Source organism: Mirounga angustirostris, unplaced genomic scaffold (assembly GCF_029215605.1).
Source record: "Mirounga angustirostris isolate CCGP_5_RB_7025 unplaced genomic scaffold, mMirAng1.0.hap1 SCAF_2, whole genome shotgun sequence".
NCBI classification, from domain to species: Eukaryota; Metazoa; Chordata; class Mammalia; order Carnivora; family Phocidae; genus Mirounga; species Mirounga angustirostris.
In genome coordinates, this window is record NW_026991710.1 from 133,554,089 (window position 1) to 133,567,933 (window position 13,845).

The 13,845-nt window shown below is 38.3% G+C and overlaps 1 protein-coding gene across 7 annotated transcripts in view; it reads left to right on the plus strand.

Moving 5' to 3' along the window:
• The first annotated feature begins 5,619 nt into the window (after positions 1-5,619).
• The window catches only part of TMEM144 (transmembrane protein 144), a 57,028-nt gene continuing 48,802 nt past the window's right edge, over positions 5,620-13,845 (plus strand). The window contains exons 1-3 of one of the 7 annotated variants that reach the window (XM_064585210.1): positions 5,620-6,172; positions 10,344-10,515; positions 12,686-12,808. In XM_064585210.1, the coding sequence (XP_064441280.1) occupies positions 10,407-10,515; positions 12,686-12,808 (232 nt within the window). In that variant the 5' untranslated portion in view covers positions 5,620-6,172; positions 10,344-10,406. Of the gene's footprint in view, positions 6,173-10,343; positions 10,516-11,996; positions 12,109-12,685; positions 12,809-13,845 lie in introns of those variants that run through there. The other 6 variants (XR_010409599.1, XR_010409600.1, XM_064585212.1 and 3 more) reach the window with 6 other exon arrangements.

Below are 13,845 nucleotides of genomic sequence, written 5' to 3' on the forward strand. Positions count from 1 at the left end.
TCCTATTCATTGTCCTGTTCTTTGTTTCCTTTGTCTGCCCCCTTTTTTCTTCTACTTTCTCTGGTTTCAATTAAGCATTTTATGTTCCATTTTCTCTTCTCTCTTGGCATATCAGCTATACTTCTTTTTACCATTTTTTAAGCAATTGCCCTAGAGTTTGCAGTATACATTTACAACCAATCTAAATCCACTTACAAATAACACCATACCTCTTCACAGATAGTGCAAGTACTTTATAGTAGACTATTCCCAGTTCTTCTCTCCTGTCCCTTCTGACATTGTTGTCATTTATTTCACTTATGCTATAAGCTATATAACCATATAAGCTATGACCACCTAATACATTGTTGCTATTATTGTTTTTGCAGTAATCTATTAGATCAATTAAGAATGAAAAATAATTTCCCTGATGCCGAGAGATGTTGAGCACTTTTTCATGTGTCTGTTGGCCATTTGGATGTCTTCTTTGGAAAAATGTCTGTTCATGTCTTCTGCCCATTTATTGATTGGATCATTTGTTCTTTGGGTGTTGAGTCGCTCGGCATCAGGGAAATCCAAATCAAAACCTCAATGAGATATCACCTCACACCAGTCAGAATTGCTAAAATTAACAAGTCGGGAAACGACAGATGTTGGCGGGGATGCGGAGAAAGGGGAACCCTCCTACATTGTTGGTGGGAATGCAAGTTGGTGCAGCCACTCTGGAAAACAGTATGGAGTTTCCTCAAAAAGTTGAAAATAGAGCTACCATATGATCCAACAATTGCACTACTGGGTATTTACCCCAAAGATACAAATGTAGGGACCCGAAGGGGTATGTGCACCCCGATGTTTATAGCCAAACTGTGGAAAGAGCCAAGATGTCCATTGACAGGTGAACAGATAAAGATGTGGTATATATACACAATGGAATATTATGCAGCCATCAAAAGGAATGAAAATCTTGCCATTTGCAACGACGTGGATGGAACTGGAGGGTGTTATGCTGAGCGAAATAAGTCAATCAGAGAAAGACATGTATCATACGACCTCACTGATATGAAGAATTCTTAATCTCAGGAAACAAACTGAGGGTTGCTAGAGTGATGGGGGGTGGGAGGGATGGGGTGGCTGGGTGATAGACATTGGGGAGAGTATGTGCTATGGTGAACTCTGTGAATTGTGCAAGACTGTTGAATCACAGATCTGTACCTCTGAAACAAATAATACATTATATGTTAAAAAAAAAGAAGAAGAAGAAGATAGCAGGAGGGGAAAAATGAAGGGGGGGAATCAGAGGGGGAGATGAACCATGAGAGATGATGGACTCTGAAAAACAAACTGAGGGTTCTAGAGGGGAGAGGGGTGGGAGGATGGGTTAGCCTGGCAATGGGTATTAAAGAGGGCACATTCTGCATGGAGCACTGGGTGTTATATGCAAACAATGAATCATGGAACACTACATCAAGAACTAATGATGTAATGTATGGTGATTAACATAACAATAAAAAAGAATGAAAAATAAAAGATCTTATTTCCCTCATTTACTTTTTTTTCTAATGTTCTTCCTTTCTTCCTCTCGATCCAACTTTCTGAACTATATTTGTTCCCTTCTCTATGAAAAACTTCTTTTAACATTTCTTCCAAGATAGGTCTACTGGTAAGAAAAAAAAAAAAACTCAGTTTTTGTCTGAGAAAGTCTGTATTTCCTCTTTACTTTTAAAAGAATAATTACACTTAATTCAGATGGCTAAATTGATGGATTTTCTTTCAATGTGAAATATTTCACTATACTCTCTTCTTGCTTGCATGGTTTCTGAAGAAAAGTCTGATAAAATTCTTATCCTTTTTCCTCTATAGATAAGGCATTCTACCCCCTGGCTCCTTTCAATATTTTTTTCTTTGTCTGATTTTCTGCAATTTGAATATGATATGCCCACATGTAGATATTTTCTGTTTTTATCCTGTTTAGCATTTGAGCTTCCTGGACCTAAGATTTGGTATCATCTGTCATTAATTTTGGAAAATTCTCAGCCATTATTACTTCAAATACTTCTCTTCCTTTCTCTTTTTTCTTTCTGGTATTCTCATTACCTCTGTGTTACACTTTTTTTGTAATTTTCCACAGTTTTTGGAGATTCTGTTGAGTTTTTCCAATACTTTGTGCTCTTTATATTTACATTTGCAAAGTTTCTATTGACATATCTTCAAGCTCACTGACTATTTCTTGGCTGTAAAAAAGCATTCTTCATTTCAGTTGCAGTGTTTTTGTTTTCTTTTCATTCTTAAAGTTTTCATCTCCCATATTACACATCTTGTCTTGTATGTTAACTTTTCCCAACAGAGCTCTTAGCATATTAATAATAGGTATTTTAAATCTGAAGTCTGATAATTCCAAAATCTCTGCAATATCTGAGTCTGGTTCTGAGGCTTGCTCTATCTCTTTAGATGTGTTTATTCTTGCCTTTTAGTATGCCTTGTAATTTTTTTTACAAGCCAGAGATGATGTATCAAATAATAGGCACTGTTATCAGCAGGCCTTTAGTGTGAGATTTTCTTTTTACCTAACCAGAAGTTAGGTTGTGTTTAATATTTGCTATAGCTGTAGGTGTCATAGGTTTCAATTTCCCCTAATGTCCTTTCTTCTGTCTCCTGTTTTGTCTTTGGGCTTTCCTAGAAACTCCTTAAACAGTGTCTGTGTCTTGCAGCTCTCTCAGTTGTAATCCAGTGTTATTGTTGGAACACTTTTAATATGGTCATAAGGCATTGTGGAATGGAAGCACTCTATACTCTTTTTTTTTTTTATGTTATGTGAGTCACCATACATTACATCATTAGTTTTTGATGTAGTGTTCCATAATTCATTGTTTGCGTATAACACCTAGTGCTCCATTCAGTACATGCCCTCTTTAATACCCATCACCAGGCTAGCCCATCCCCCTACCCTCCTCCCCTCTAGAACCCTCAGTTTGTTTCCTGGAGTCCACAGTCTCTCATGGTTCATCTCTTCCTCCAATTTCCCCCCCTTCATTCTTCCCCTCCTGCTATCTTCCTCTTCTTCTTTCTTTTTTTTTTTTTTTTAACATATAATGTATTATTTGTTTCAGAGGTACAGATCTGTGATTCAACAGTCTTGCACAATTCACAGGGCTCACCATAGCACATACCCTCCCCAGTGTCTATCCCCCAGCGCCCCCATCTACTCTTATGAGTAAATCTTCATTTTTAGTGAGCCAGGATCCCGGGACTGTACCTTCAGAGAAGTTTCATAACCCTTTCCCCCCTCCCTCCTCATGAGAGACAGGAAAACTAGAAGGGGCTCAAATCACCCAAGTGCTCTTCTTCCAAGTCTGATAAAGCTCTGATAAAGATGTTTACCTAGAAGGCTAGTCTTTATTTCAGAAAACAGAGGCTCTGGGCATGTTTCATAATGGCTACTTTTTCCCTCCCCTTTCCAGAAGCAAGAGGAAATTTTTCTCTGATCTTTACTGTGAGAACCTAGCAGGACTCCTGAAGGTAAACTCCTGAAGTTATGGGTGCTCTCTGGACACTGGGTCCTCACCATCACTGTTGAAGAGCCCTCTACCCATTACTGGCTCTTGTGGTCATAAGGTATGATTCTCTGCATTCACCTACATCTGCAGTTTTCAGGGAGATGATTTACCTTGTGACCTCAATTATCTGGTAGATCTAAGAAGAGTTGCTGATTTTCAGTGTGTTCAGCTTTCTTCTTATCCTGATGACAGGAGTGATAACTCCCAAGATCTTCAAATGTCGTAGCAAAAACCAGAATCTTAATAATATTTTTTAATACATTTTATCTTTTGACCACATAAAAGGGTGAGGTATACAGACCTTATTATGTCAATAATAATATATATAAGGAAACAGGTTTAGAGAAATTAAATGACTTTTCCAGAGATAAATGGCTAGTATATGAAACTAACTTGGATTTTCTAGTGCCTCCCCAAACTCTTCCCATATAGACTCTTATATTTAGACATGAATGCATATGAAACAACTTGAAAGAAGAATCTTAGTTTAGTTTAAGCAGAGGATCATCCATGTTTGGGTTGGATCTGTGGCATGATGTGAAAAGCACTGGACTTGGAACATCCTGTAATAAATGTCCTCAATCCCGACTCAGCCCCCAACTCACTTTAAGATTTTAGGAAATTCACAACAATGTGAGTCTCAGTTTCTCAATGTGAATCTGAAGCAAGAATGAACCACATGATCATTGAGGTCTCCTGTAATCATGAAGTGAAACAATTCTAGGTTGGATTTAGGCCCTATATTTTGGGGGGAGGGAGAGTTTGTGAGGAAAGGGGAACTTGTTTCCTCAAAATTTTTCTGAACTCTGAATTTTTTAATTAATCTCTTCCCTTAGGTGAAAAGCCTTAGCTTCCTTAATTCTTTAAATGACATGATACTTTTCCTTCCCATCTGCTGCTTACACTATTAGGTTTTTTAAAATATTTTATTTATTTATTTACTTACTTACTTACTTACTTACTTACTTACTTACTTATTTATTTAGAAAGCATGAGCAGGGAGGGGCAGAGGGAGAGAGAGAGAGAGAGACAATCTCAAGCAGGCTTCAGACTCAGCATGGAGCCCTGTGATCATATCCTGAGCCCAAATCCAGAGTCGCCTGCTTAACTGACTGAGCCACCCAGCCGCCCCTGCGTCTTTCACTGTTGTTTATGAATATGAGTAATGTTTAAAGCAGGACTTCCTTCCAGGATACCTCATCTTTGGGCAGTCCTTTATGCTTTTTTCCTCTTGTAACTCTACAGTCATTACCAACTACTGAATTGTCTCTGTTAACTGTCACTTCCTCAGAGAGGCCTTCCTTGATCCCTTAGACTAGGACAGAACCCAGCACTTCCCCTTTTCTGAACTTATTTGTTCATATCTGTGTCTCTTGCTATTCTGGAATCCATATGAAGGTAGGACTCCTATAGGTCACTGCTGTACTCCCAGGGCTCTTGAGTCCAGAACAGTGCTGTCCAACAGAACTTTCTGCAATTATAGAAATGTTCTGTAATCTGCACGTTTGACTATTGAGCACTTAAAAAGTGTCCAGTCCAAATGAACCACTGAATTTTGATTCTAATTTGAATTCGAATAGCCATATGCAGTTAATGGCTACTTACCCGACAGTGGGGGACTAGAGCAATGTTTCTCAAAATCTAAATCGAGATGTCAGGAAATCTGTATTTTAACTCATTCTCCGGGTAATTCTTCCCAGCAATAAAATTTGACTATTGATCTAGAATGTGATTCTCAAGACCGGCTACACATTAGAATCACCTGGAGGAGAAAATGATTCCTAAGCCACATTTCCAGAGATTCTATTTCAGCTGGTCGGCTGTGTGGTCCAGGTGTTTGTATTTTAAAAACTAAACAAAACAGAAAATCTCAAGTTTCAGAGGCCTAGAATATATGTTCTTACATGGTACTCAGTACCTATTAGATAAATACACAGAAAAAAGGGTCTGGGTGCATTTAGAAAGGATTAGCGATTACAAGTGAAATCCTGTGATGGCACAGAGATGTTAGTGACATTAGTAGTTCAGATCAATCTCTTGATGTTGATCACAAGTTCAGCTTTAGATAGCCTTTTATGATTGTACGAAATTCCTTGGCCTTTTGATTCATCCATCAACAGTACAAACACTACCTAGCTCTGTGACATTTAGAGGGTGGCACGCACGGAGCTCCCTGAACAAACATCTCTTCAAATACACAAAAGCCTTTCTAGTTTGCTGATTGATTGACACACGGTCTGAGGACGCCTCCTCAGGGTCACGTGAGTCACAAGACCAGGCACTCCTGCGCTGCAGCTGGAGGAAGGCGTTTCTCAACCTGCTGCCCTGGGCGGCCTCCAGGTCTCCTTTATTGTAGCGCTCCGCCTCCTCCCGCAGGTCTGTCCGTAATTGTCCCCGCAGGAAATAATGGCTTGCCGGGCAGCCAGGTCGCGCCGAGGCACGACCTGGGTCACAGGTGCTAGATAGAGCCCTCCCTTCTCCCACCCAGTCATAGGTCATTTGTCCCGGCAGGAAGTAAAGGCCGAGCGGGCTGTCCCAGCAGCTGGGGGAATAGGCGGGTGCAGGCTCCGCAGCGGCGCAGTGGAGACTGATCGAGTGGGTGCTGAGCCCGAGGAAGTTTCAGCGTCAGCCCGAGCGCAGTGAGTACAAGCAACTCAAAGGAAACCCAGTAGCTTTGCAGCGGAGTGTCTCGTGATCTTTTTCAGAATGCGCTGATGATTAAAAAGAAAAAAATCAAAGCTCAGAATAAGTATATTCAAGCACTGAGAATTTTAGCCAAGATGCTGGCAGAGGTTGCCAGCAGAGTTGAGGAAATTAACATGAAACTAAAACTGAAAGTTGCCTTAGAACAAGCATTATTGATCAGAACGTGCCAAGTACTAACAAAAAAAGTTCTACATAGAAGTTTAAATTGACAGGAAAAATTGAGAGAAAAAAACATTTACTAATAAATGAAATAAAAGTACAAAAATAAAAATGAATGAATGTAGTTTAATAAAATCTCAGAGGACACTTGAAAGCAAGCCTTTCAAAACTACTTTTATTTAAGTGATTTGAGACTTGTTAGTTCAACAAGTCCGCACTAAAAAGAATTGGGAGTGATGCGCTAAAAGTGATATTGCTTTACTTTTGCATATAAATTTTATTGATTTAGAAAGATAGATTCTTCTTTAAAGATAGTGCATAATGCCAGCTTGCCAGCCCACACTGAAATTAGATCACTTGCTTTCTGAAACATACCAGAGCTATATGCAATAAATTTCATTTATTTGCTGGTAATAACTTTAATTAACATTGATAATGTTCAGTCAGCCGGCAAAATGCAGTTCATGCACTCTGATTAGCACTTCAAATTATTACTTCAATTGGAATGAAATCTAAGAGGTTTAGGGCTGTCAATAGTCTTTAATAAAGCCATCTTTTCACTAAAATAATTTGCCACTTCTGAAAGTTAGGCATTCTCTTATCAGTGTGCTTATACAGGTTTTGTTTCACTCTGCTTATTCTAATTTAAACGAAAAAAAAAAATTTCTTAGCTATCACTAAATCATGTGTCTTCTTAGTCCAGTGATATCCTTCCCAGATAACTCCTGTTCCTCTGACCTACTATAGTTTTGATATCTTAGCACCAGTACACCCGCTTGACTCTTGAGCAATAGTCCATGTAAGCCATTGCAGGGCTAAAACTTTCTTTGCGCCTAACAGTAAGACTATTATTTTTATTGAAGTAGTAGTATTGTGTCAGCGTTTCAATATGTCTCAGAGTCTCTTCCTCAACTACATCCCCAAAGAGGATATTGTCTGACTAGCATTTGTTTTGGTTTGTTTTAAGAAAGCACATACAATTTCAAATAGATGTTTTTCGTACGAAGATTTATTGAGTAATTTTGATGTTATCCCTGTTTTCAGTTAAATTGTTCTTAATAATGCCAAAAAATATGTATTGTAGGTAGTTCTATATTTAATATTCTCTGCAAGAACACATAAGGAACAAAACATGGAAAAATGAAACACCTTTATTTTTTTAAGATTTATTTATTTATTTGAGAGAGAGAAAGTGCACCAGCGCGAGCATGGGCAGGTGCAGGGAGGGGCAGAGGAAGAGGGAGAGAGAATCTCAAGCAGACTCCCCACTGAATGTAGAGCCCCATGCAGGGCTCGATCCCAGGACCCTGAGATCATGACCTGAGCTTAAAACAAGAGTCAGACGCTTAACTGACTGAGCCACCCAGGTGCTGCAAAATACCTTTAAAGTAAATATTGCAAAATAAAATAACAAGGAAAGGTGATTTCAGATGTACTTTATTCAACACACATCCACAAGAAGTCATCACAACATTAAATTTGGAGGGAAAAAAAGACTGGATTGATTATCTTCCATTCCAGAAGGCTTAAGGAGATGAAGTGAACCTAAAAGTCAATGTACAAAATATGATTTCAAAATGGTATTGTGAAAAGACTCTGATTACCTCCTGTGATAAAATGACTCTTTAGTGTTATTTTTTTCTCATGTAGATTATACAACTAAAAGAGTGAATTTGTTCAATAGCCTTTTCTAATGTTATGAAAAATGTCTGATTCTTGGCTATTTGTGGTTTGGGTCCTTTTCTTCACAGGGAACCAGAATTTTTTAATAAGCTTAGCAGTGCTGTCCAATAGAACTTCCTGTAATGGTGGAAATGTTCTATAATCTGCACTGTTCAGATAACCACTGGCTATATGTGACTATCAAACATTTGATATTTAATTAGTTTGACTAAGGAACTGATTTTTTTTTACTTAATTTTTTTTTAAAGATTTTATTTATTTATTTGTTAGAGAGAGAGAGCATGGGCGAGAGAGAGTGAGCAAGAGTACAAGCAGGGGTAGCTGCAGGCAGAGGGAGAAGCAGGCTCCCCGCTGAGCAAGGAGCCCGATGCGGGACCCGATCCCAGAGCACTGGAATCATGACCTGAGCTGAAGGCAGCCGCTTAACTGACTGAGCCACCGAGGCGTCCCTTTTTTACTTAATTTTAATGAAAATTTAGTTATCCACATGTGGCTAGTGGCTATGAAATTGAACAGATGGCTAACTGCCTCACATTGTTCTGCTGACCAGGTGATGGTATTGTGCATCATACCCACTGTCGATCTTGTACTTTAGGAGATTCCTTTTTTTTTTTCCTTCCAAATTTTTATTTAAATTCTAGTTAGTTAACATATAGTGTAGTATTGGTTTCAGGAGTAGAATTTAGTGATTCATCACTTACATATAACACCCAGTGCTCATCATAACTAGTGCCCTCCTTAACACCCAACCCCCATCTAGCCCATCCCCCACCACCTCCCTTCATCAACCCTCAGTTTGTTCTCTATCCTCAGAGTCTAGGAGAGGGATGCCTGGGTGGTTCAGTCAGTTAAGCACCTGACTTCGGGTCAGGTCATGATCCCAGGTCCCGGGGACCAAGTCCTACATAAGGCTCCTTGCTCAGCGGGGAGCCTGCTTCTCCCTCTGCCTGCCACCCCACCCCTCTTGTGCTCTCTCTCTCTGACAAATAAATAAAATCTTTAAAAATATATATTAAAAAAAAAAAAAGTCTAGGAGATTCCTGAAGGGATACTTCAAGGACCTAAACCTTGAAGAGATTTAAAAAATTCTTGAAGAGATCTTTAATGGATTCTTCTATCTGTTCAGTTATTTTTCTTTTTAAGTCATAAAGATACAAGGTTTCACGAACTACTTAAAGTAATACACACCATGAGGGTACTACTGATGAGGAAAGTGCCTTTGCCTCTAGGTAATCCTGAGTATGTAGCAGCAATAAAATCTACATGTGCCCTTAAGCTCCTACCTGAAATTTTTAAAAAGCTTTTGCTTTTGAGGCACTGATAGTTCTTTTTTTATGTATTTATATAAAAAAGGGGTAGAGGGAGAAAGAATCTTAAGCAGTCTCCATGCCTAAGCAGAGCCCCAAGCTGGGCTCGATCTCATAACCCTGAGACCTGAGATCATGACCTAAACTGAAAGCAAAAGTCAGATGCTTAAACTGAGCTGCCCAGGTGCCCCAGACTGGAAGTTCTGAAAGTCTTCACACATGCTCTCTCATTTGATTGTCACAACAACCAATTGAAGTAAATTGAGTCCTGGTCCATAAATCTTTTCATTATACCAATCCACCTACACAGGAGAATTTTTTTATAATATAATAAGAATTATCTGCAGGGGGCCTGGGTGGCTCAGTTTGTTAAGCATCCAGCTATTGGTTTCAGCTCAGTTTGTGATCTCAGGGTCCTGGGATGGAGACCTGCGTTGGGCTCCGAGCTCAGCGGGGAGGCTGCTTAAGGATTCTCTCTCTCCCTCTCCCCCCCACCAACTTGTTCTCTCTCTCTCTCTCTCAAATCAGTGAATGAACCTTAAAAAAAAAAAAAAATTATCTCCAGATCTTGGAAGAAGTTAGGTTTTCAAGCTCTGAAGACAAAGTTTGTTTTGGGTTTTTTTAAATTGTAGATTAATGATCAAAAACTATTTGTTGGTAAAATAAAAGAAAAAACAAATGAATAAACATGGAGTGTGAACATAATACATAATTTCATAGTGTCCTAACATTTTACCTGGAAGAAGGAATCTTAGCATACTTTCAAAAAGCTCAATAAATATGTAGAAATCAGTTTGTTCACAGATTCACAACTTCTTTTTTTTAGTTTAATTATTATTTTTTAATTTTTTAATTTTACTTTTTTAATTTTATCATGTTATGTTAATCACCACACATTACATCATTAGTTTTTGATGCACAACTTCTTAATGGTTTTGTTTTTCTTTTATTTCAGAAGCTCTTGAAAGGGACATCAAGTGTAAAGTGAACCGGGTCACTCTCAGACAGTGCTGGAACCATGAGCAGTAACGGAACAGACCCAACTATTGGTTTCATCTCCTCTTCTGTAGCTGTCCTTTTGTTCGGCTCAAACTTTGTACCACTTAAAAAATACGATACTGGTGATGGTAATTATTTTTCCTTCATGGTTAACTTTAAATTACTTTTAAATGTGAAGTTCTCTTTTTTGGTGGTGGTCTTTCTTTTTTTTAATGATGGCTACAAATTTTCTTGTACCTGGCGCCAAATGAATAGAGCTTATGATAAATCATTCGATAATGCTCATGCCAGTTGATCTGAGATTTAGTCAGTATGGAATAGTCTGAAGGTGTGTTTCATGGTAAAGCTGGGAGAGTGACTGTCAGGAAAGCTTATTAGCCTTACCTGTTATGTTTACAAAGAAGAAAGTTAGTTCTACTAATACACACTTGTTTTGAAAACATGAATTTCAAACACGCTTCGTATAATAAAGAACAGTTTGAGCACAACGTGAATTTTGTGCTTATGTGGCATTTTGACTCTGATACAACACTAGGTGAGCACAGACAACCACACCCAGATGAATAAAGATGCTTGGGAAAGCACGAGATGCGCTTGCACACACGCCCCTCAACATCCCGCAGCTCCCTCAGCACCACACCTGTTCACATCTGGTGTTAGGATCCCCCCATCCACCAGCTTCACAATAGCTCACAAGCTGCCACACTTCTGATTCCCACTCCCATAAGCAACCTTCAAGTCTTTTTCAGGTTGAGGGTGCCATATTTATTGTAATGCTTGTGAATTTCTTAACCACTTAGCCAGTGTAAAACGGTACTTTTTTTTAAAAATTAGGTTCCTGTCTTTTTTTTTTATTAGGTTCCTGTCTTTTTTTTAAATATGTTGTTGATGAAATGTTTTTTGAGCGTTGTTCCCTTTTCCCCCATAAAAGCTCTGTGGTTTTTATTATGTGATTTTGCAAAGTGCGGTGCTTTTAGGAACACAAGTGACACATTATAGTTGACCTGACCATAATGTGAACTTCAGGGAAAGAGAAGCAAGAGGCTTTTTTTTTGGTTTTTGGTTTTTGGTTTTTAATCCACCTGCCTATAATACGATAGCCAGGAGAAGGAGATGTTCCAATGTTATGCTGAACACCTGGTGGGAAGCAGTTACTTTATCACCTCATTTCCTTATATCTTGCTACTACTTAAACAATAGAATTACAAATCTTTTTCTTCCAGAGCCTTTCTTCTCTTTTTCTTTGGAGTTAGGATGGAAATGGAAACTACTAAAAGAAGAACAAAATATATACTAAGGGGTAGAGGAACTGGCTTTTAGGAGTCTCTCAACAACTGTGATCTTAGACAAGTCTTATCAGCTCTTTTGTTCTCAGTTTCTCATTTGTGAAATGGAGAACTTGTAAGATGAAGTTCGCTTTCACCTCTGTGATCTTCCTTTTTTGTCCTAGAGGCTGACAGCCATTTTTTTTTCCCTCTCTTCCACCATGAGATTGAATTGAAATAGGCAAAAATCTTCCACAGGTAGAGTCAGAAGTGCTACACTGAGTATTTCTTCCTATATCGACTTTTTCTTTAATCTTTTAATCCCTAAACCCTTGATGGAACAGAAGCCTCAGGTACACATAGACCTCATATCACCATGTCATCTTCAGCTAACTGGCAAACGGCAACCCGGAGCCCAGAAAGAAGACTGCCCTGACCCAGAATGCTAATTCTCAGGTTTGTACTGTCTGGCTCATCACAGGCATTCAACTCTAAGTGTGAGAGGTCTGCATGTGCCCATAAGTGGCTTTGTTTTTATCCCGAAGGTGGCATAAATGATCCCAAAAGGCTTAAATTACTCTTGTGCTATTCTGAAGTTCTTAATGCCCCATGTTTTGGTGAGAGATGGCGCTCGGTGTGGCATTCAAATAAAAATATATAGACTTGGTCTTGCTGGTACTCTTTGGTAGAAGATTCTAGATTTGTTTAATTAGTGAAACAAACAAAAGAACTTTAACCAGGAATGCACTATGCTTGGCATGCTTTGGAGTAAACAGCATAGGTTTAAATTCCAGCTCTACAAACCGTTAGCTGTTGAGACAAGTTGCTTCATCTCACATTCATTTTCTCCATCTTTAAACTACGGTTGACTATGACGCATAGTAGTTGTAAAAATTATAGTAAGTGTGCAAAGTACCTGCATATAGGCTTTCAATAAGTTGTGACCATTCCTATAATAACTCTTTGGTACTCCTAAGCTTTAATTTACTCAAATCAGTTTGAACCACTGAAACCAATTTCTTTTTATTTCCAGGAATGTTTCTCCAGTGGGTGCTTTGTGCCGCCATATGGTTGATTGCCCTGGTGGTCAATCTGATATTACATTGCCCTAAATTTTGGCCTTTTGCAATGGTTGGGGGCTGCATTTGGGCAACAGGTAATGCATGATATAATTTATTCTGTAATCATTTAATACTATGGTCAAAATTACTGGTTCATAATAAAAGGAGATAGCACAAACAGCAATTCTGAATAATCCTTAGGCATAGATACTAGAAATTAGTTTAGTTTCTTTCATTCAGATGCTCGATAAGTATTTTGGGTACATTTCCTGACTTTTTTCTCTTAATGATTTCTTTCTTAGTTCCTGATAGAAAATTATAGCAAAAATGTTTCAGTTGCTCTCTATCTGTTCAAGCATAACTCATATATTAGTTTAAGTGCTCCAGCCTTTCTTTCTCTATGTTAATCGGAAAATATTTTTTAAATAGTAGTCTCTACTAATATAGTATTTAAGACGTGTTCTTAAAAGTAGGAAAACAGACACATTGTCATTTCAAAAGCACTGGCAAAAAAACAAAAGCAAACAAAAATCTTCCCTTTGTTGCTTTATCAATACCTTGAATTATATCACTAGAATTTATACCTTTGTTTGACTGGTCAGGATGGTTTTCCTTCTATTAATATAAATATATCCCAGGAGAATTCTGTTCTCTTTAGCAAAAAGAATTCCAAGTATCAAGGATTTTTAGAGGTTAATTTGATTAAAAGCAAATAAATTTTAAAATGTTAAAAACTTATTGGGTACCCACTTAATTTGAATCTCTGCAGAATTAAATGATTTAGTGAAGTCCTGACTTGGAGGACAAAAGAGTTCATTTTTAAATTTCCACTGGGATTTAAATTATTATACCTCACTTGGTATGATTATGTTTATCGTGTCTACTGGGGAGAGGGAAACAGAAAGCTCCATGTAGCCTAAGATCTTTATAACAATATAGTATTTATAATTACCCAGCAGACTCCGTTGGGATTCAGTGGGGGAGGGCTGTAATTTGAGAAATGTTGCTATGGATGGATGCTATAGGTCATAGTAACTGAGTGGAAATGGGGAGTAGAGGGAAGGGAGCAGCCAATGATAATGTAGGGATTTTATCATTGAGGGATGAAAATAGAGAGAAGTATGTGTCCAAA